At 36.8% G+C, this 23997-nt stretch overlaps 1 protein-coding gene and 1 pseudogene across 1 annotated transcript; both read right to left on the minus strand.

Annotated features, from left to right (window-relative positions):
- Nucleotides 1–989: 989 nt before the first annotated feature.
- LOC131826630 (beta-1,4 N-acetylgalactosaminyltransferase 1-like) lies at nt 990–23997 on the minus strand (annotated as a pseudogene).
- LOC131826632 (cytochrome c oxidase subunit 6A1, mitochondrial-like) lies at nt 20657–21029 on the minus strand. The gene has a single exon (XM_059166078.1). It carries the CDS (start codon nt 21018–21020, stop codon nt 20685–20687), a length of 336 nt encoding a protein of 111 aa, XP_059022061.1. The 5' UTR covers nt 21021–21029; the 3' UTR covers nt 20657–20684.

The raw sequence follows: 23997 nt of genomic DNA on the forward strand, positions 1-23997 counted from the left end.
GCATATATGAAAATACATTTAAATATGTGTATGTATTATGTATATACACATACATATATCCTTTGTTGATGGGAGAGGACCTGCAATCAATGACCTCATTTAGCAGCAATAAGCATAAATACAGGACTCAAATCTGGGGTTTTTAAATACCATTACTCACTAAAATGATCCATGGCACATTAGAGAGAAGAGTGATTCCAGGGCTGAGACAGGAAAATACAAGAAGAACCAGGACTAACTTGGTGTGCCAGGAAGTAAGGAAGTGCTTCAAAAGAGATGGAGTCATGTCAAAAGGACAAAGGTATCATACTGAATGGGGTTCAAGTGGTCAATGTAGTCAAATTTGGAAAAATTTGGGTATAAAAAATATAGTAATGGATTACAACACACTAACTAAAATATATATCTGTGGATTTCTACTGATATAAATATATAAATGAGTAGATAAATAAATGGGACAGAAGGGAACATTTTTCCCTACAGTGGGATGTTAACTGATGAATAAAGAGCTAGAAAATAATCAATGGATTAAAAAACTGGTGGATTAAAGATTTATGGGGTACAAAATATTATTATAGTCTGGAGTTATCTCTTCACAAACTGCTTACTAATTACAAATGGAAAACAGTAAATTCCGAGTAAAGAAATCTGGTAGATTCCACAATAAAAAAATGATAAAGTAACATTACAAACATTAGGAAACCATTAAATGCCTTCTAATAGGATTCACTAAGGAAGAAGAGCAACATGACCTTTTTACCAAAACTATTTAACTTGAAACTAATGATGAGGAAAAAAAAAAAAAATCCCAAGCTGGGGGATCCTCTACAAAGTAACTGGCTTGCATTCATCAATAATGTCAAGATCAAGCAAAACAAAGAAAAGCTTAAAATTTTCCTATTAAAGGAAACTAAAAAGACATAACAACTTGCTGTACTACTTAATACTGGACTAGGAAAATTATAGCTATAAACTATTTTATTGGGAACTTTGACAAAATTTGGATATTAATTACAGATTTTTTTTTGAGGAGTCCCCTTACTTCTTATAATTAATAAAACAAAGCTGAGCACCTCTGGGGTTCATGAAGTGAACCTCTGGGTGTCCGGCACTGATCATCCCTGGTGCCCCTTTCTCCATGCTCACAGCATTGCAGACACAACTAAAAATGACTTTCACTTGTGTGTTCACCCGTGCCCCCCCCCCCCACTCCTGAAGTCTCCAGTTCTCTCCATGGGGGTTGGGCTAGAGCCTGTGCACAGAGTCCTGGATCCAGAGATTGGGGAGGGGGTACAGCCCTAGGAATACACGCAGGGACTTTCCCACCCCCTCAGTCCCAAGGAGATGAGAGTATTTCCACTTTAGGTTCTTAGAGTCTCCATGGGCTCTTTGGCACTTGGAAAGTGACCCCCCCACACTTCCTGCCCCATGACAAAGGGGGTGGGGGGAGGACTTGGCACTGGCTGTGGGACCGTTACGGCTCCATCACATCCCTGGGCACTCGCAGAAAGGAGGGGTGCCATCAGGACAAGCCCCTGCTTGGGATAAGTTTCTGAAGGGGATCCGGGAGAGTCAGTGGAGCGGTCACTGGGTGCTGGGGTTTGCTAGAAATTCCTGGCAGGGACAAGGAGGCAGGCCCAGCTTGACAGTTTGAAGGCCCCGAGTGGCCCTCATTCCGAGGTCATGGACTGTAGCCGGTGTTTGAAGAAGAGTAGGCGGTATTCCGCCACCTGACTTTCATCCAGTGATCCTGGGTAGCGGTAGCGGGCATACGTCTCTGTCCCCACATTCCTTGATGTCCAAGGCAGCTTCAACTTAGATGCGTGATCCACAACGACGTCTGGGCAGGAGCCCACTCGAAGGGAACCAAGCCCATCCAGGAAGAATTTCAGATGCGCCACGTGGCTGAGGCACAGGTTGAAACCGACCTCGCGCACCTTGTCGGTGCACGCCAGGAAGAAGTTGACCACGCCGTCGGTCACCACGCAGCCTGGAAAGCCGACGAGCTCATCTGTGCCTTTGCTGGAAACAGTTCCCGCGGCCTTGGGAACCAGACTCCATGCTCAGCAGCTGCCGGTAGGTGGTGGCAAAGCCAGAGATCTCGTGCACCACACCACCCACCAGGTCCAGCGACATCTGCTCCAGCACGTCCACAAGCCTCTCCAGCCGCGTCCGCGCGGTGAACACGAAGTCGTCGTCCACCCACAGGACGTACTTGGTGGTTACCTGGGATACGGCCAGGTTCAGACCTGCAAACCAGCCCTTGCCAAAAGGCATGAGATAGTGCTCGATGTGGGGACCGCTAATGCTCTCTGGCTTGTCGATGTCGTCGGCGATGACCACGGTGACCTTTGGGTAGAAGCGACGGATGCTGGCGATGAGTGCCCGTAGCCGATTTTAACACAGGAAGGTCTTAGTAGCAATGGTGACCGGGCGCTGATGTTGTACTGGGCTCCCTGGGGTAGAGACCCAGGGATACAGGAGGGTTGGGGGGGGGGTGAAAAAAAATATTTGCATCATTTTAAAATTTCCTGGTTTTGATAATTTGTCAAGAGAATGCATTTTTATTTAGGAAATACATAATGAAGTACTAACAAGTAAAGGGGCATGATCCTTCCACTTAACTCAAAAAGTTCAGAAACAAAAAAAAAGAGCAAAACAGAGAGAGAACTGATGGTCACACAAATGGGGCAAAATGTAAAAATTTGTGAATCTTGATAAAGGGACAACATAGTTGTTGCTGTTACATTATTTTTGACATTTCCCTGCAAGTCTGAAATTATATTAAAATATAAGCGGTAGTAATAAAGGAAGTGAGGAAGGAAGATAGGAGGGAGGGAAGTTGGCTGTGACCTTAAGGTAGAAGGGGTTTCCTCTGACTTGGTAGTTTTCATTGTCTAGAATGAAGGGGTAAGGGATGGATGGGTGGGACTTTTATATGGCCATCCATCCAAACTTATTCCTGAGGGGCTAGTTAACAGATTTTGTAGTACTTTGCTGTTGTCATACTCTTCACTTTGACTATCAAAATACAAGGAAATATTAAATTGACCTGGTTATTGGTGTATACTTACTCTTTGCTACTCTATTGAACTGCAATATGCCTTTTTGTTGCAATGTTATAATGCTGCATATAATCTTTGAGATCAAAGTAGAGGAGATTTCAGAGCTAAAATGGTTATAAAATATCTCTACCCACAGCTAACCTAGCAATCACCAATTTTTGATCTGTTGTATGACTTGGTAGTTAAAACACAGTAACTATTCATTTGAGAAGGAGAATATCTTTTTACTGTTGAGAAAATTAAGTGATGATTATTCAAATAGTATAACATGAAAAGGATGTAATAGAACAAAACCCCCAAAGGCCTGTGAAAGTCTAAATTGGAAAATGCATTCTCAATGCAATTTTAATTAAAGCAATTGAATTTAAGTAGTTGAGATAAACAAGGAATTGGAAGCCCTAAACCTTAATTTATCACTTTGATAGGGCAGATTATAGAAACTGTATTTTAAATGTAGGTCTCTGTTGGTTTGAGCTACAGAACTCCATCAGATACTGTGCTACCAGGCACACTCCTAGTCTTTCATTTAATTGTCTTCTTGCCTAGTTGATTAAATAAAGATTAGTGTTTATTATCTTCACAGCACTTTAACAAATGAAGCCAAACAGCTTTTCTACGAGTTGGGCAACCTAATGCTTTACTTTCATTTATAGATTGATAAATAGAAGACTCAATGTTTCAAGCATCATAGTGACAGGGAAAAGTAGGTCATACATGGTAAATTCTACATAGGTCCCTGAACCATTTCTAGTATGTTCCATGAGTAGATCAAGAAAACTTCAGATATTTTAATAGTTGTACGGATTATACAGCACTGGTAAGATTAAGCCTAGCTAGTTTTTTGTTTTTCTTTTAAACATTTCACCAGAGAAGGAAGGGAAAGCTTGTTTTCTAGTAACCACTTATATTAGGTTTTCTACTGTCACTGTGACAAACTATCATAAACAATGGCTTAAGAAAAACAAAAATTTATTCTCTTACAGTCCTGGAGGTCAGATATCCTAAAATCAAGGTGTCACGTGGGTTGGTTCCTTGTAGAGGCTCTAAAGCAAAAGTAATTTCTTCACTTTTGCAAGTTCTAGAGGCTGCCTGCATTCCCTCATAGATCCTTCCTCCATCTTCAACACTAGTGTCTTAACATGGTTATCTCTTTTCCTGACTCCACCGCTGCTGCTCCCCTCTTATAAGGGTTCGTGTGATTATCTGCTCCACTGGGATAATTCAAGATATTCTCTCCCATCTAAAGATCCTTAACTTATATGTGCAAGTATGCTTTTACTATATAAAGTAACACATTGACAGGTCCAGGGATTAGGATATGGGTACCTTTGGGTGGTCATTTTTCAGTCTACCATAGCTCTGAAAATGTATGTAGGGAGGAAGATAACTGATATCCATGTTTTCTTCCCTTTATATTCTTTGGATTAGAATTCCTGGGGTTTTAGGTGGCTACTGAGACAAAAAGTTAACCACAAGCATATGCCTCATCTGGAATGGAGAACTAGAGAAGCAATATAATATAGTTAATCAGAGTAAGGGCTTTGTAATAGAAAGATTTGGATTCTAATACTATACAGTACTGGATGAGCAAATCTCTGGTTGATGAATGATCAGGTAAGTTAACACAAAACAACAAAAAGATACTGTCTTACATCAATTCTCCAAATCTCTTGCACCTTTTTTTTTTTAAACAAATTTATTTCATATTACCTCCTAAAACATCTTTTCCTCTGACCCAAGAAATTTCCTGTTGACATACTATCTGAAACACACTGAAAAGTCACCATTATGGACTATGTACCCAGAGGAAGAAAATATCTCCTTTATCACTCTTTTCCGTCCCTCCTAACTGAAGCTTCTACTACTCTTAACTTGGCCATTTACCAATAAAGAGGCCATAGACAAGCCATACAATTCTCTGAGCATCAAGTTTCCTATTTCTAAAATGGGCACAATAATTCTGTTGGGGAGAAAAAAATTTTCTCTACCCTTAAAAGTATTTTTGACTATTCTAAGAATTAAATTGACATAAGACCAACAAACAGAAGAAAATCAAGTTTAATTCCATACACACAGGGGTTCCCAAAGAAAATGAGGCCCATAAGCAGTCAGGCAGTTGAGGCTTATATGCCATCCAGAGCTAAGGAGATGGGGATAAGAATCTGGGACTACAAATGAAAGAAGATAATATACAGAAAGATGAAAAAAGTAAATATTTAATAAACAAATATTTGCTGGACCAACAGAAATAACAGGACATAAAAAGTAATTTTAATAGACCTTGCTAAGCTTCTCCCTGTCTACCGCATCTAGTTCATGTTACACTGTAGTTATCTATGATGATAGTTACTTTCCAGATTCCTTTAGACAGCTAATTGGAAGGTCAGTTTTGTCCTGAATGTTCTATTTCTTAAAAATAATCAGCTTAAAATAATCCACATGCCAAAGAGACATATTTTGGGGTGGCAAATTTTCCCCTACATTCAATAGAGTTTTGTGGGCTTTTAGTGAGATCATGTGTGAAGACGAGCTGGCACATATTAAATGGTAGGTAAAAAACAAAAATAAATTCAAAAACCTTGGGGTATGTTCCTCTCAAGAAATCCATTCCTCAAATTCCATTTTCAGCAAATGCCAAAAACATGAGGAGTATATGACAATAGAACCTATAGGGGCAGGGATATAAAACTCTTGTCTTTTAATAAATAAATGTGTTATACATATATATTTAATAAATACTATATAGTACTAGGTACTATAGTGTAAGTACTAGGCACAGTTCTCCAGATATGCAGTTTCAGAGAAGGTAAGTCACTAGACATAACTTCAAGAGAAACAAATTAGTTATAAGTACATGGAGGAGACATCCTCTTCTTTTTGACATCTGTGGAATAAGGTGGTGAAAACAAACTGGATAACAGCACAAATGATACCAATTCCTCAATAAGTAAACATACTTGACAAAGAACTTGCATCCTTTGTTCCTTTGCTTTAAGGCCCTGGGCAGTTAAGAAAGAAATGCTTCTCAGGCCAAGACCAGAGAAACTACAGGTAAAATACCAGTCCAACAATATCAGCAGAAAATCTTTTGCTTTTTTTTTCTTTAGCACAAAATAATTTTTTTTCATTTTTTTTTCAGTGTTCCAAAATTCATTGTTTATGCACCACACCCAGTGTTCCATGCGATACATGCCCTCCACAATACCCACCACGAGGCTAACTCACCCCCCACCCGCTGCCCCTCCAAAACCTTCAGTTATTTCTATTCAGCCAAATTAGACCTATGTCCTGGTTGACTGCCCAAGAAAACAGTAATGTTTTCTTCAACTAATTACACGATTTCCTTAGGAAGAATAGTCTGAACTTTATCTGATTTCCTCTCTAAATGATAGTCCCTGTTCTAACCAAACTGCTTCATTCAGTACTTTACTATTCAGTGGAAAGGATAAGGAGACAGTCCCTGTAGTTTAAGCCCTTTTGTTCTTTATTTCCGCTCCTATGAAGTATCACTTGTTTCCACCTAGTTCCTCCCCACTCGAATATTCCACAACCTAAAGTCTAAATAATCTGCAAACCACCACAAAAATACCAGTCAAGAGAGCAAACATTTAGAGGGAAAAAAGAGTAAAGTGGGTGTGTGTTGGACTCTTTCTTTCCTAATGAGTTTCAAGCATGTTCCATGTGTCACTTTCATATTCTATTAATGCAGACTGGAATATGATTTATAGACTTCTATTACTTTTAGTAAAATTCCACTGAAACAGAACAACTCAGGTGTCTTCCAGAGTTGTTTATAATAGGATTTTATCTCTATTAGAAAGAAAACAGCACTAGTTCCAGCTGTTCTTCCTTTGGATAAAATTCACTTTTCATCAGTAGAATGTACAAAGTTTAGTTTGACATCTGGCCTCATATAGTTAAATGCTACTTCATGTTATTTAGCTCGAATTTTCTCTCATAGTGCTAAGAACAGATAAGATGAGACTGAGGTGCTGAATGGCATATTTTTAGTTCTGATAGAATAAGCTTCGTCCACAAAGTTGAAAAAGTGAAAGAAGAATTAAAACAGACCTGCTAAGAAACTTATGTGAGTGAAATCTAAAGAATATAGCCTGGTAATTTTATGAGTTTTGCCAAAAGTGTAAAAGAAAATAATAAACATTGGTCCTGTCAGCAGAACTATACATTATAGAAAAATAGATACTAAAGAAAAATCACAACAAAATGAAAATGCAATATTCATGCTCTTTTCATGTCTTCTTCCCAATAATAATCTCTCAAAATGGAAATTTAAAAAATCCAAAACATCCGTGGCTAATCAGCATTCTACTTTTTATCATGACAGCAGGTTGAACCATCTCCCACAAAAGTCTTACAATCAAGTGCACTGTCATTATAGATGCAAAATGGTATATAATTAGAGCACTGGAACTGGAAAGTGTACTGGAGACTCTTGGTAGCTCAGCTGGGCAAGCAAGGCCATTGACTATAGAGAAGTTGGGATACAGGCAGCCAGCTCTCAAAGCCAGGCACACCATCAGCTGGTTCATAGGCTTGAAATAAATTTATCAGGCAGTATTTTTAAGCTTTAAAATTTTCATTATTTTTCCTGGCATATTTAATTTCAAACATCATCTATTTTCTCACCCCTTCATACAGCAAGCTGAAAGTTGCCAAAATATCTCTCCCTAATATAGACATCCTGGAATAGAGAGGTGACTAGACACTGCATCATCTTTGGAAGATCTCAGTTAACCTATGAAAGCAGCCTTTCACTATTTCTCTGCTGTAGTTATTTCCCATTTAATATAGTCTAAATATGATATGTACGTGGGGTATATGTAAGTGTGTGTTGTAATGATCATCTCTTTTAGTATACTACTTTAGCCATAAACAACAAAGTATATTAGATAAAAGATTATCCAGAAAGATTCTAAAGCATTATTAAAAAATTAAATGTTTAAATGATTAATATATTTTATACTTATAAATAGTCCCATCCTATCTACTATATGTAAAGCTCTGTAAAAGCCTATGTAAAACATGAAACTAACTGAAGCATTTGCTCATATAGCTATTCATAACCCAGCAAGGGTGGGGTGGTGGTTCGCAGGAGATAGAGTCATATAAATAATAGCAGACAAACCAGTTAATAAATAGCATAGCTAACATTTTAGGGCAGTTACTGTGTGCTGGGCACTGGTATTATAGACTTTACATTTATTTTCTCATTTTTTCTTCATACTTTCATGAAATAGGGTATAAGAAAAACCACCTGGTTTTCCATCTCCTGTGTCTTTCTTTCTTGTGTGTCTCCTTTACTTCCATACTACTGCCACAGGCACACAGGATGCTTATGATCACCAGATGTATGGAGGTTTTCCCCTCACACCAAGCAACTCTGTGACACCAGCTGGGTGGCATACAATTCAACTCAGTTCTGACACTATTTACCTAGAGGTAGCACCAGATCCCACAGTTTAAGGGCCAGGTCCCACAAAATTTCTTCCCCATCCCCAACTTCAGATGCCAGTCTCAAACCCTGGTTGTCACCTGTGCTTCTGACCAACCTACTATAGATGGAAGGTTCCAATGATCACCTTGTTGGATTTGACTCATTTGCTAGAGGGGCTCACAGAACTCAGGGAAACATTTATGTTTAGTGGTGCAGGATCGTTTGTCCCTTTGAAGCTGTGTTGTGTCGTTCTCCTTATGTGGGTATGTTTGTCCTCCTGGAACCTCTCCAAAACACCTGCCATTGGGATTTTATATGGGCTCCCTCACATAGGCATGATCAATTTATTAACTCCACTTTGAGCTTCTCTCTCCTCTCTGGAGGATGGGAGGTGGGGATGAAAATTCTAAGCTTCTAGTCAGGGCTTGTCTTTCTGGTGATCAGCACCTATCCAGCAGCAATCTAGAAGCCCACCAAGAGTTGCCTCAATAGAACAAAAGACGGTCCCAGTGCTCTTACCACTTAGGAGTTTTCAAGGGTTTTAGGAGCTCTGTGTCAAGAACTGGAGACAGAGACCAATATATGTATTTCTTACTATTTCACAGAGAGATACTATTATTGTCCCTGTTTTATATATAAGGAAATTGAAACCCAGAGTTAAGGGATTTGCCTAACATTACATAACTAACAATGATTCATTCATTAAATGATTTACCCATTCATTTATTTCTCCAATCAACAAATACTTACTCTGTACTTACCATGTGCCAAACACTGTTTAGGTACAAATGAGGTAGAGCAATTCAAAATTCTTGTTCTGAGGAAGTTTATATATTAATGGGCATAGATTGGGAGACAATCGGAATACAAATCAACATTTACATAATATGTCAGGAGGCAAAAAATGTAAAGAAGTTTGAAATAGGACAAAATGATAGAAATAATGATTATTGGTAGGTATGTACTATTTTTTTATGGAGTGCCAGAGATGACCTATCTGAAGAGGTAGGATTTGAGCTCTTTTCATTTAGTTTAAAAATTCAATAATGTGATATTTTTTCTTATGAAAACAACATGTGCTAAGGAATATTTAAAAAAAAAACATAAAAGAGGAAATAAAAACTCATCAGATAAAATCCAAAGTGAAAAGTATCCATTTTTCCACCACCCATATGTAACTATTATCACTTTTTTTATGTTTGTACTATGAGATAATCAGAACATCAAGATCATACTGCTTAGGCAATTCTATATAGGGTTTTCTTTTTCTATTTCGGATATATTTCAGTATCACTAAATATTCTTGTAACATATGATTTTAATACCTGCATAGTATTCAACTATATGAACATGCCACAATTTATTTAACCTTTCTCTTGTATTTATCTTTTCCATCAGGTGGTATATTACTTCAAAGTTTTCACTATTATAAATAATACCCGGATGATGACTTTTGTACATAACTCGTAGGCTTTTCTTGTTACTTAGAATAAATTCTTAGGTGCTGAATTCCTGGGGGAACCTATGCAAAGCCAAATTTGCTTTCCAGAAATTTCTTATATCATTTTCCAACAACCTTGCATGAGTACCAATTTATAGCACCCTTTTTAACTGAAATTATTTAATATGTACTTTAGCTGATTTTATAAATAAAAATATTATTATATTTACATCTGGGATATTGATCTTTTATTGAAAAACACCTAAATTCAGATCCCCAAATCTGGATAACTGATGAGAATCCTAGCTTATCTGTTATAGGGATAGCAGGTTAGTTAGAGAGACGTCTTTCCAATTCTGATCTGTAGAAGAGGGATGGCAGAACTCAGTTTTGGCTTAAACTACTTCATTCATTTATTCTTTTTTTTGTTTGAAGATTTTTTTGAAGATTTTATTTATTTATTTGACAGAGAGAGGCAGTGAAAGAGGGAACAGAGACAGGGGGAGTGAGAGAGGGAGAAGCAGGCTTCCCACTGAGCAGGGAGGCTGATGCAGGTCTTGATCTGGGAGCCTGGGATCATGAGTCAAAGGCAGAGGCTTAACAACTGAGCCACCCTGGTATCCCTTTTCATTCATTTATTATTCAGCTATATAATCGTGCTTACCATGTGACAAAGAGTATTCTAAGCTCTGAAGGGCTAAAATCCCACTAAGTAAATATATGGTCACATTTTCATAAGGGCCACAAAAAAATGTAACTCCACCAGCATACAGACTCCATGAGAACAGAGTTTTTGACTATTTTTGTTGAGTAGTATATCCCTGATACATAAAACAGTGCCTTGAACATAACAGGTACACAGTGAATATTTGGTGAGTGACATAATACACAAAATAAATAAAACAACTTAATAATATAGAGAATATGTGTTGCATGTGTGTGTGCTAATTAATATCAGATGGTTAGAGAGAGGCTCAATGCCAACATAATGTCAGCATGTGCCTTGGTCCCTAAAAGAATTGGTAAGAGGGCCAGTATGGGTGCTTTAGAGACAGTGAGGAAGAGGGTAGAAGATGTACTGGAGAGGAGGAATGGGGAAGGCAGATCATGTAAAGTCACATTTGGTCTAAGTGAGATGAAATCTATGGCAGAGTTTTAAACAAAGTAGTAACAAGATCCAGCCTGCATATTAAAAGGAATATTTTTTCTTCCAGATTTTAGAGGCAGAGAACATGAGCAAGGGTACCATTTAAGGAGAGACTGTTGGAATAATCCATGATGTGGTGACAATGCCATGGAACAGAGTATTAGTAGTGGAAACAGCAAAGAAGTTCTGGCTAGATCTGGAGAATTCAGCCATCAGAAGTTTCTGGTATTTAGAATGTAGTATGAGAGAAAAATCTGAGTCAAGGAAATTTCAAGGATTCTGGCCCAAGTGACTGGAAGGACAGAGTTGTGTTTTACTGGAAGTTGTATACAGAAGTTCTATAAAGAACATTTAAAAAAAAAAGTTTGTTTTTTTTTAAATAGGGAATTTATTATTTTAGGATATGTTTAAATTGGTTTTAACAACTTTGTGAAGAAATAAACAGTATTTATGTTATTAAAAATGCTTTAATCAGACTATCTAAAATTCTTCACTTTACAAAATAAAGTGGATAATAAGAGAAAAACAAAATGAGTTTATTTTAAATTATTCAGAGTTATACATTTCTTTACAAAAAGCTTTTCCACTAAAATTCAGAGTAAAAGCAGCATTTTATTTGAGCCTTCAAATTTAGTAACACATAAAGGTGAGGAGGCAGTATTTGCTTAGAAAACGTAGTAGTTTTGGCTTCTTGATAGCCCTTAAGTTAAAAATATGTCAAACATATCTGATACACATGCCAGTACCTAGAGGACACCCAGTAGTGCGCTGACAGCACCTAGCAATCGTTCTTTGTGAGCCCAGGGAAAACGATGTCTGAATTTTTACTGCTAATCTTACTTTATCTTTACCCATAGACTAGTAAGTGCTTGAAAATACCAATTACCTAGTTTTTCAGTGTTGGAAATTTATACACGAATAACTTTAGTTCTTATTATAAATTAGTATTGTCAGCTGAAATTGACTGCATGAATATCTTTACACCTTGCAACAATTTCACTTTGCATTGTACTCTTAAGATTAATCCTTAACAAATAATTTTCTAACCACTCTGTAAAATATTCAAAACATATTTCAGTGCTTTCTTAAAATAATGCAGACGTGGAAATTATTACCCAAATGGAAATTCCTTATGTCTTAGCAATCTAAGGTATTTATATGTCATGATGCTATAGATTTTTCTCTAGGTTTCTTGAAACATCAACAACTCTTTTAATTAAAAAGAAGAAAACTAAAAGACAGTGATAGGTTTTTGGAAAACATTGTAGGGTAATGTTTTATGGCAATATGAAAGAAATATGTACCCCAGCAGTGAGGATGTATAGCTTCCTCCAATGCAGAGGGTAATGGTCACGTTCAACTAACAAGAGATATTAATAATGAAATTGGTTACAAATATACATACACACTTTTTGGCTTTATGTACAGTAAGTTACTAACTGGATCATTTGAATTAGCCTCAAACAGTAAATTTTATTTTGAGAAAATTCATCCCAAATTAATTATAAAGCTCATGGAGCCATCCTATTTCGAGTCTCACACTAAAGCTTTTCCTTCTGATTTTTCTCTATTAATACAGAATCCCTCAGGAATCTAAACTCAGGAAGCCTCCTGCATGCATCATAAATTTTCTACTGACATATTTAACCCAACTTCCTCTGTTGGAGCCTAGTGTATTAACAAATAACTCCTCTGACTTCCTAGAACACACACCTTTATTGAGTTACAAAATGTGTTCAGGCCTCCTGGAACACAAAACAAAGCTTTCCTTTTAACCATGGGCCCATTGAAGGTCACTTAGATTCCTCCATCAACACTAGGAACTGGCAGAAAAATTTAATTTTTTTTTCCTGTGCCTCTTGGCAGTAGAAGAGAAGTTCTAATGAGTCCATTGTCAGCAAACACACTTTCTTGGATTGCAGATTGCTAAATTACACATCAGTTACACTTTTAGTCTCTGGATGTGAATGTGTCAGTGTTCTTCCTCTCCTGAAACTTTGCCAATTAGGAAGCAGATTCTCCTATCCTATATTTCAAAGCCTTATTCATGGACTGACATTAGTATTACAATTTCAGTAATGGACCCTAAAAAAGCATTACGGCTAAATGGTTCTAATTTCAATTACGAATGACATCGTATAGAATGAATGCTTAAACAGATGCTTCAGACTCCCAACCAAATACACTATGTTCTAATTGCTTTGCAATCTTTCAATTCAAATCAAGTGAACACTTCAGCCCTGTTGCTTCAGTCTCTCCAAGAAGGTAAACACTGGGCTTTAATGGGCTGTGCTAATAATAACTACGCAAAGCAGTTAAACAAAACTTGAGTTCTTTAGAAAGCTGGCAATAAAAAGAAAGTTCTGAAAAGAAGGCCTGTAAGTATGAGATTAGTGCTAAACTTAAAAAACCAAAACCCAAAAAACAAAACAAAACAAAAAAAACCAACAACAACGACAAAAAAAAAAAAAACACAAACAAACAAAAACAAACCTTTGGAAACTCTGATAGCCTATTTAAAAAGACAGTCAAAGAATTCTCCTAAAATTTTTGTTTTGCTATATAAAGGCAACAAAATGAAGTTCAAGGTAGACGAGAGGACTTCCCTTTCATTTCTTTCATTCTTAGATCCTTATCAGGGAGTAGTCCCAAGGAGCTCAGAAAATTTATTTAAAAACCTGTTCTACTTGGATGGTTACTGTATTTTAATCTCAGAGAGAGTAATCTAAAAAAATACTTTTCACGACTCTATCTAGTTACCCATTTCTAAATATGAATCAAAAATAGGTCTGTGAGAAACAATTGGCAATAGAAAGCAGGACACAGCATGAGGCGAGTTGTGTGACAATAATTCCTTGCTTTCTGAGCATTCTAAGAAAGAACTGAGGCATTAGGCCAGGGTGAATATTAGGACAATAATTCCAGAGTTAGGAGAAAACACTGGGTGAAAACTCATTGATTCCTATTCTCTCTGAAATGTTTAATTTGCCATACAAGTGAAACATTTATATGTTAAAACATTTAGGCACTCAATAATGTTTGCTGAAAACATTTAGGAAATGAAAATGAAAAATGCAGAATTCATTACTTTATAATTATACATCCATAAGTGACTGTATGTTTACAAAGCACTTCCCAATCCTAGTCTTCACTTTAGAGCAAAAGAAATAGAATTGAATTAGCATTAGCCATAATAACTCTCAGCTAAACTGCACTTTACAACTTTCCCATATATTATTTCATTGTTGGATGTTAAATGACTTGTACTACACCACTCCAAAGCATGCCAAAAGCAGCACTCACTCCCTCCATACCCAGAGTGCGATGAGCTCATCGGGCCATTTTGCCACTTCATCAGTCCCTGCATCATTATCTAGAGAAATATGGTAAAAGTGTAAGTCCGAGTTTAGCTATTTATGGGATACTGCTGAGGAGTATGATTATGGAGTCTCAAATAATTTACCATAACAAGATTTTGGAATATTTTAATTTCCCAGCTTTCATCAGTTAGAAAATTCCTACTAAAAATTCTAAGTTATAATTTTAGAACTCAAAATAAGATGGACAAATCAGATCCAATAAGCTTCTGTTCACATTTTATTCAAGAAACTCTAATTCTCTTGAATTCCACAGTTTGTGCAATTTACAGGAGACTGTTCCTTCTTTTCTAAATATTTCAGATTATCTCATTTTCTTAAGTAATACGAGGTTGTTTCAAACTAGTTTTGTGTGCCCTAAAAATAAGATTAGAAGGGTTGTGAAACAATATGTTGTCAACAAATAAAACTCATTATCAATACACACTGATCAGCTTGAAATAAACATGAAGCCCAAGTGACACACTGTTTAATAACAACAACAACAAGAACAAATCACTGGGTTGGATATAAGAAATGAGTTTTAATTACTGAGAGTTTGGGCTTAATCTTTCCAGGTACTACTACATATTTCTTTCTTTATCACAAGTGAGATATTGTTGCACAACATTGCCATTGGGAAAACTGAGACTCAGGAACATTTAAGAAAAACTACTGGACAGGTAGCACATAATAGCATGGTCTTTAGTCTCAATCCAATATGATTTTAGTACCAGAGTTTCTACCAACTTAAGCAATTTATTCAAACTTGCCAAGCTTCATTTCCTCGTCTTCATACTGTGGATAATAATAATACCTACACCTCATACAGTTGTGAGAATTCATTAAGAATATGAATATGTGCTTGAATACAGTGCTATGAATACAGTGCTTGAACATGGTAAGTATCCAATAAATGTTAAGCTATATGCTATTAATAATTTTTACTTTATCTAGATATACTGACCAAGAAGTGGCAGATCTGATCTGATGCTGGTTCTGAGTCCAGGAACTTTGTTCTTAGCCATTACAGTATACTGCCTTTCATTGTCTGTAAAATGAGAGCATTCTAAATGTACCACGATTTTCTAGTCCTGAAATATTGTGATATTGGGGCACAAAGATGCTTGTTAATCCCTTGTTTTAGTTATTCTATCCAAATCACAATTATCTATCCAAATTACACAATCCAAATTACTCTATCAGATCACAGAAATTACTAATTAAGCAATGAATTTTGTCATTACAAAAAAGTTAAGTGGTCATTCATTGCTTAGAATCAATTATCTAACCTTAAAAATTTGTGCTAAAATGAGGAACATATCTGTGTAGCTCAGGGTACTTTATTTATAATATGTAAGGAGAAATTAAAGAAAAAAGTCAGGTTCCTTGTTTGAATTCTATAAGAATAGGCATCACTCAACTACACATATGGCTCAAAATTGGCTTTGCCCACAATGGACTTTTTTTTTTATCTTAACTTTGAACCACAAGTAGGTTAAATTTTCTTTACTTTATTGCTGAAAGGAGTTAGGTGACTCCCAACAGGGAACTGATTGGGTTTGTAAAGCCAAAGTAATCCGAATACTTTAGTTAAACTGACTTAAATGAAACTATCTTGATTTTGAGTTATCATTTTGCATTGTCGTTTTCAAGAGCGCAATTTTACATAGAGATATAGGACATCAAGGGGAAGATTACGTTTCTGAATATCGGTGACTGTATCCCTAATTATGGCTTCACATAAAAGAAGTTAGTTCAGCTCACCGCATATTATTTGACAATGGCTGAGCTTTCTTTCTGGAAAGAGGAGCTCTGAAAACCGTTTATGTTTGGAAAAACTGAGATTTCTTCCACTGGACTGAGTTCTTATTTATATATAATTGTGACTTACTCTACTTTTTCAGTGGGGACTATTTCTCATATTCATTCACCCATAAGATGTTCACAGCCAAAGATAGATCTTAAGAGTGTTTAGCAAGCAACGCTCCTAGTATGGTAACTATTTATTAAGTACATACATGTGTATTTAAATTTACCTTTAATTATACTGTTTCAATATGAAACTTAATAGAGTCATATTAATCATTTACTGAAAAAAGAAAATCTACATTCTAAAGCTAACTAAATATCTATCACATTTGAAAAATATAGTATATAATAGGATACTCATGATTTTCTGCTAATATAAATTGGTCTTCATCATGGAGTATCTCAAAAAACTGGCTACCATTTCATTTATGACTAACACGATCAGGAAATAGAGTAATTTCTTCAAGTCTGTTCTCTTTCACAAATTTTTAGGCATTATATTAGTTGTGGTTTCCCTTTGAGACTGCCATTTATTGGTCTTTGTCATCCTTTAGAAAATGGAAGAAAAGTAAATCCCTCCTTTAAAGATTGATTTACAAAGATGGGAAAGAATACAGGAAAAGCTGTTTCCAGTATCATTTATAGTATAGTATCTCCATGTGAAAGGAAACCAGTATCCAAAACTAGCTTTTTAACAAAGAAATAAAAAAGGTGATGAGCTTGAAAGTCATCAAGTTTATCTTTAAAAATTAAAATATTTCAAAATACAGTATGGGGCTTTTATTCTTGCCACCTATTTGCTATCTCACAGCCACCCCATCATGTCAAATAACCTGGGCAAGGAGCCCAATGTGGGACTTGATCCCAGGACCCTGGTATCATGTCCTGAGCTGAAGGCAGATGCTTAACCAAGGGGAGCCACCCAGGTGCCCCTATGGAGTTGACTTTCAAGCAGAATCACTGAAGATGCAAAAATAGTTCTTGTGATGCAGAACTTCTTAAGTAGACTGAATGGATGAAAAAACAAAGGGAATTAGAGAAGAAAACCATTATGGAACTGCCCAGGGCCTGTGCCTGAACTGTCAGTGAGACTGTGAATCACTGGGTCTAAGGTTCAGTGGCCAATTTTAAACAGGCCATAGAAATACAAAATTTCTCCAGGAATTTTCTCCCAAATAGTATGATCTTTGATTTTAGGACATCCCTGAAGAAATATAGATTGAAGTCCTCCTCCCAGATATCAGGTTCATAGGAGGTACTGATATCCCAGTGTTGAAGAAAACCCCAAAAATAATTTCTGAAAGCTTTTATTTATAAGCACTCAAGTACCTGACTTGATCTCCAAGATCTATATTTTTGAAATTTGGAAGAATTGGTTTTCTTGAGGTTTCAGAAAATCTGCTATATGGGTCTAGGAATTATCTTTTAAAACCTTTCTGTGGATCCTGAGATCAGTGACCACCAGCATAGATAGTCAGGTTAAGAAGAAAGAATTGAGCTGCATTGATGATATAAACTCATGAGGAGAAATATGTGCACACTTGTCATATTTGAGTGCAGGAATGAGGGCCAGTTGTAGAGTTCTTAGTTTTCAGATCTAATACTGACACAGAACACTAAGAATAATTTAGGGAAGGGGCACCTCGGTGGCTCTGTTGGTTAAGTGTCTGCCTTCTGCTCAGGTCATGAATGATATCAGGGGCTTGGGCTGGAGCCCTACATCGGGTGCTTCGCCCTCTCCCTCTGCCTGCTGCTTCCCCTGCTTGTTCTTTCTCTCTGTTAAATAAATAAATAAAGTCTTAAAAAAAAAGAAAAAAAGAATTTAAGGAAGAGTCTGGGTTCCCCCCACCCCTGGAAAATTCAACATCTTTTTATAATGAATTCAGCTGTACATTTATTTCTGGGATATTTTAGTGAGTCTTTTGGGATTTTATGTATCTGATCATAAGTAGAATATATTAATAACTGCTTTTATATATCTATAGGAACAAAGCCTCACTTAAGACAGATTTTTAAAAAAATTAGTTTGGGCACCTGGGTCATTCAGTGGGCTAAGCATCCAACTCTTGGTTTCAGCTCAGGTCATGATCTCAGGGTCCTGAGCTCAAGCCCTGCCCTCTCTGCACTCAGTGGGGAGTCTACTTGGATTCTCTCCCTATTTGTCCCTCCCCCTGCTTTTTCTCTTTTTCTCTGAAATAAATAAATCTAAAACACAGTAAGTTCGATTTAGACATTCTCCATTATATACCAAGTTTTTTACATAATAGAGACTGTTTTTACTTGAATATGTATGTTTGGTCCTTAAAGTCAACAAGGTGGATCACTTTGGCAAGTGAGCAAGTGATCTAACCAATTAACTCCCTTTGCAAAGTTTTCAGTTATTATCCTCTAAGATGGCAGATAGAATAGGGTATAGAAAAGACATTATCTCTAATTCTCTCATGTTGTATAGAATGTCTTACTTATACAAGACAACATGAGATAAATGTTACATAACCACATGCAAAATCATATTAAATTTTGCACCTGATATTTGCAACATGGAAAGCTAGATGCCAATAACTTTTTCTTCCAAACAATACTTCAAACATTTTTTGATAACCCTTAAAAGGAGAAAATTTATTTTTATATATTTTTATTATTATTATTATGCTATGCTAGTCACCATACAGTATGCCATTATATTTTTGATGTAGTGTTCCAAGATTCATTGTTTATCTATAACACTCAGTACTCCAAGCAATACGTGCCCTCCTTAATACCCATCACCAGACCAACCCATTCCCCACCTCTAAAACCCTCAGTTTATTTCTCAGAGTCCACAGTCTCTCATGGTTCATCTCCCCATCCAATTTCCCCCTTTCATTTTTCCCTTCCTTTTCCCTGTGTCCTCCATGCTATTCCTTATGTTCCATGAGTAAGTGAAACCATATGATAATTGGCTTTCTCTGCTTGACTTATTTCACTGAGCATAATCTCCTCCAGTCCCATCCATGCCAATGCAAAAGTTGTGTACTCATCATTTCTGATAGCTGAGTAATATTCCATTGTATATAGGGAACACATCTTCTTTATCCATTCATCTGCTGAAGGGCATCTTGGCTCTTTAACTCAGTTTGGTTATTGCGGAACTTGCTGCTATGAACATTGGGATGCAAATGGCCCTTCTTTTCACAACATGTGTATCTTTGGTGTAAATCACCAGTAGTGTAATTGCCAGTCACAGGGTAGTTCTATTTTTAATTTTTTGAGGAACTTCCACACTGTTTTCCAGAGTGACTGCACCAACTTGCATTCCCACGAATAGTGTAAGAGGATTCCCCTCTGCCCACATCCTTAAAAGGAGAAAGCTTAAAGCAAAAAATTTACCCTGCTGTTCTGTGCCGTCATACATTCACTGTTTTATTGCTTCAATATAATCTTTAAGACCTTCCTTGCCCAAATTCACATATAATTTAAAATATTACCTCATATTTCCATAGTCTTCAAAACTTTCATATTTTAATGGCTGAAAATATTGTATTACAATGATGGGAGATTTACTTACATGATCAGTCTTCTGTTGCCAGACAGTATGTTTTTGTCTTCCCTTGCCCAATCCCTGGCATTACACAAAAAAAAGGAGAAAAATTTGTAATTTATACCTCTGTAAGTTTTTTCTTTTTCTTCTGAATGCTTTCCTTGGGATAGATGTCTTGGAATTAAGTTACTGGTCAGCAATTTTATTTCAGTTGTCTCTTGCCATAATCTCCCTAGGGAGAAATCACATACTTAGCATTCAAGTATATTTGTTCATATGTAGATTTTCCAGACTATTTTAGATCAAAGTATACCATATGTTTAAATAGAAATATTAACAACAGGTCTAGTAGCAGTCATTTCTGAGCAGAGATTTAACTCATTTAATAAAGTAGTATATTTAAAAGCATACATCAGATAAATTAGAACAACACTCCCAACTCTCCATATCAAGTGCTACAGAAAAGAGTATGCTTTGAAATCAGACACACCTGCATTCAAATCCAAATGTTTCTGCCTACATGATTATTTTCCTCTTCCTCATTGGGAAAAGAAAGGATAATATATATCTCCTGTAGTCACTGTTAGAATAAAATTAAATGAGGAGGAAATTACTGAGGTCAATGCTTTAAAATCTAAGACCTTTGTGTTCTTTCTAGAGATAATGAAAAGTCATCTGGGGTCTATTTTTTTTTTTTTTTTTTACCAATCTAAGTTATTTATTTAAGCCATCTCCTGCCACAAGCAAAGGGATGGAAGATCAGTATACTGGTCATCATTTGATACAAGTAAGGAAGGTGAGCTTATGGTCCCATAGACTTTTCTGGTCCGTGTGCAGAGCCATGGTCCAAACCAGTGCTGTGGTCCCCATTGGGTGGTGGACCAGGTTCTATTCATCTTCATAGCCGGTTGGAAGTGGATTCACGTGAGAGTTATGGAATAGAGTATGATTACCATCTCCCCAGGGAAAGGGCTTGGACCTGATGCGGAGATGAGGGTAGGCGACGAACTCGGGTCTCTCATGCTCTCCATGTTGCGACTTCAGGAAGACATTCAGCATGCTCACAGCCACGCCGGGGAGCGCTACGAAGTAGGTGAGAGCCTTCCACATGCGTGCTGAGCCCTCCTCGCCGTGGGCGCCACTGGACATGGGCCGCCCCAGCTGTGCCCCGGACCGACCTAGCAGCCCAGACAACCGCAACAGAGGAGACACCGCCGCCGCCATTTTCAAGCTGTACCATCTGGGGTCTATCTTAAATTCAGTATTAGTTGATTTTGGGGATTACAAAGTATTTGATTGTCCCATAGTTTATGAATAGCAAGCATATTCAAATGGGAATTCAAATTGCTGTGACCATCTAAAGATTACCAATTCTTGATTTACTTTTATAGCAGAAATGAGATAATGTGAACTAATAGCTGTAAGTGTGAGTTTGATAATATTGCTTCTTTATATCTGGCCCTTATTTAGGCTTTTGTGTACTTGTGTATGTCTAAGCATCTATGAAACTATGTTCATTTTCTGGACAAAAGGACAAAATTATTTTACTGGTCAAATTAAAAAAAAGGAGATCTCCAAATATTTACAGCCCCATGTTTGACAAAAAGAAGCCAGAAATATTTGCCAGTTTGAATAGTATGCTGGACAGTACCAAGGGGTAGATTATTTGCATGTAGAAGAACACAGACTGAACCCTAGGTAAGGCCACATTTTATTAAGAACTTATATGATTTACCTGTGAAGAGAACACATTCATTTCTCTGGTATCTGAAGGTAGAGAGGAAGGCCTGTGAAGAAAGAGAAAACTAGTAAAGACAAAGGATATGAGATATGAAACAAATGCAGACATTTGTCCTTAGTCATATACAGTTGTTTTTGGTTTGTTTTTGTTTTTGCTATCCTCAAAAATATATAGTATTGTTAGGAACTAGTCTCTCCTGGAGGGATCACTGGCATCCCCTCATCAAACAATTTCCTGAAGGTTTAAAGGAGAGTCTAAGCTTTACAGTGTCATGGGGAGTTGAAGAAACCATTTATTCTGGTCTTGCATGACAATCATTTGAAAATGATTTTCATAAATTCAACAGTGAGTTCTATACACATTCTAAAGATGTCCAGCTGTATCCTGCTGATAGTCACAAAGACAACTATCAGAAATTCTAAGTGTTGGATTCTGCTTTACCATTTGTACTTGTCTCATTTCTCCCTTGTTGCTTTGTATTTCTTACCATATAATTTTATTAAGAATTTTTAAAAAGAGAGAAAAATCCCATAAACTTCAAGTAACATTTCATCAAAGATTACAAAGAGGAAACCACCAAACAGAAGCAGCCTAATATTCAGTCACATCAAGAGTCTCTACTATGAAACCCATGGATTTGACAGAGGCTTTGTTGAGCTGCCCAGATTTTTTTCATTTGTGTGAGGCAAAGCTGGCAGCAGATGTCTCGTTATACACTTTGTTCAGGCAAAGTATGCTTAATTTACACACACCTGACTTTTTATTCAAACAACTGGGGCAATGCAAAATTTCTCAGGTCATAAAAAGAATAACTGAAAAGATACAAAGAAACAAAAATTAGATGGATGAAGCTCAAAAATTATGTTTGTCACCACAGAGATTTCTTTTATTTTTAATTTTTTAATTGAACTTCCTGAAATCTCTAATCACTTCAACTGGACAAGAATAAGAAAAGGATGTTTATTTCTACCTCAATATAAAAAGAAATCTTGGAATACTTAAATTACAGTTAAGTCAATTTCTCCCTACAGATAATTTAGTCTGAAAGAATGCCCAGATTTTAGAGGGATATGCAATCACTTATTTGAAGCCATTGTTTAGCCTCCTCTTTTGATGTTCTTCCACTATCAATGTGACTATGTCACATCCATGTGAGGGGCACAGGGAAAAAAAAAAAAAAAGTTGAAAACAATCATACATCAGTTCTAGCTGAAACATAATTATGACCCACTAAGAAAAGTATGTTCTTAATAATAAACTTTTCAAATACTTAAATCATATCCCCTCATGATGGAGAGCGTGCCACTAGGTACCTCTACTACCAGATCTTTCAAGCCCAATCAGTTCCACCATGGCTGGCACCATTAACGGGTACAGCTGCCAAAGTCAGAATATGTAAGTTCAGGATTTCATCCACCCCTACCAACCCAATCAAACTGAAAGAGCTTTTCCTTTGGCCCCGTTTGTTTCCTAACCTCATCCTGATAGAGCCTTAAATTAACAATTTTTTTAAACCCTTCCTTGAGTCTACTGACACATAACCTGCTCCCTGAGAGCACTTGGGGAGTCTGCATTATTTTAGAGCACTTAAATGTTTTAAAGTACTCTTTAGTTTGCAAAATGACTAATTTATTGTGTCATGTTAATGAACTGTCCAAAGCAGCTTTCCAAAAAGGAAAAATGTTTCCAGAAAGCAGTTGATACACTGAACAGAATCTATTTAAAATTTATTCACGTAAGACTTTGAAAACATTAATCAGCTACATGACAGTCTGGATTTTCATATTTTTAAACCCCAGCCCAACAGGGAAGTAGCCACTATTTAATCATTTCTCAAGAGGCATCCTGCTCTAGTGGAAACTGCAAGGACCAGGGGGAAAAAACAGATTTTAAGTTGTACCCAACGCCAATTGATTGGTAATGGCTTCTTAAAGTACTGGGTAGAAAAGGACTCTGGGATGACATGGAAGCAAGGAGCAAAAGGGTGTTGAAACTGATTAGCGATGACTGTCATGTGCTCCGGAAATGGCCATGACAGTTTATGTGCCACAGATCCACAGCGTGCATGGGCTATGAAGATAAAAGCCCTAGATTCCAACCATGGCGTTCTAATTTTAAAGTTCTAGACCTTGTGTAACTAAACCTTTCAGTTTCAGGTTCCTCACCAGTAAAGAAGGCTATATCTGTAGCTGTTTTAGTTGTAAAAGCAGAGGAGAACAAGTGAGAAAAAACGACAACTTACTTTTAAAGCAGTGTTTACTTTTTGTTGTTGTTGTTGTTGTTAAGGTTCTTTAAAGTGCAACCAAAAAATCCTTTTTGTCCCAATATGAAACCAAGTTATTTTTCAATAATTAGGCACACAGAGCAGTGCGCAAGCTCATTTTGAACCTCCTTACCTTACAGTAAGGCCCGGCTCGCTGGCCTGGAGCGCCTCGGAGAAGAACATGGCGGGCCAAACTG

Source organism: Mustela lutreola, chromosome 3 (assembly GCF_030435805.1).
Source record: "Mustela lutreola isolate mMusLut2 chromosome 3, mMusLut2.pri, whole genome shotgun sequence".
Classification (NCBI taxonomy): Eukaryota; Metazoa; Chordata; class Mammalia; order Carnivora; family Mustelidae; genus Mustela; species Mustela lutreola.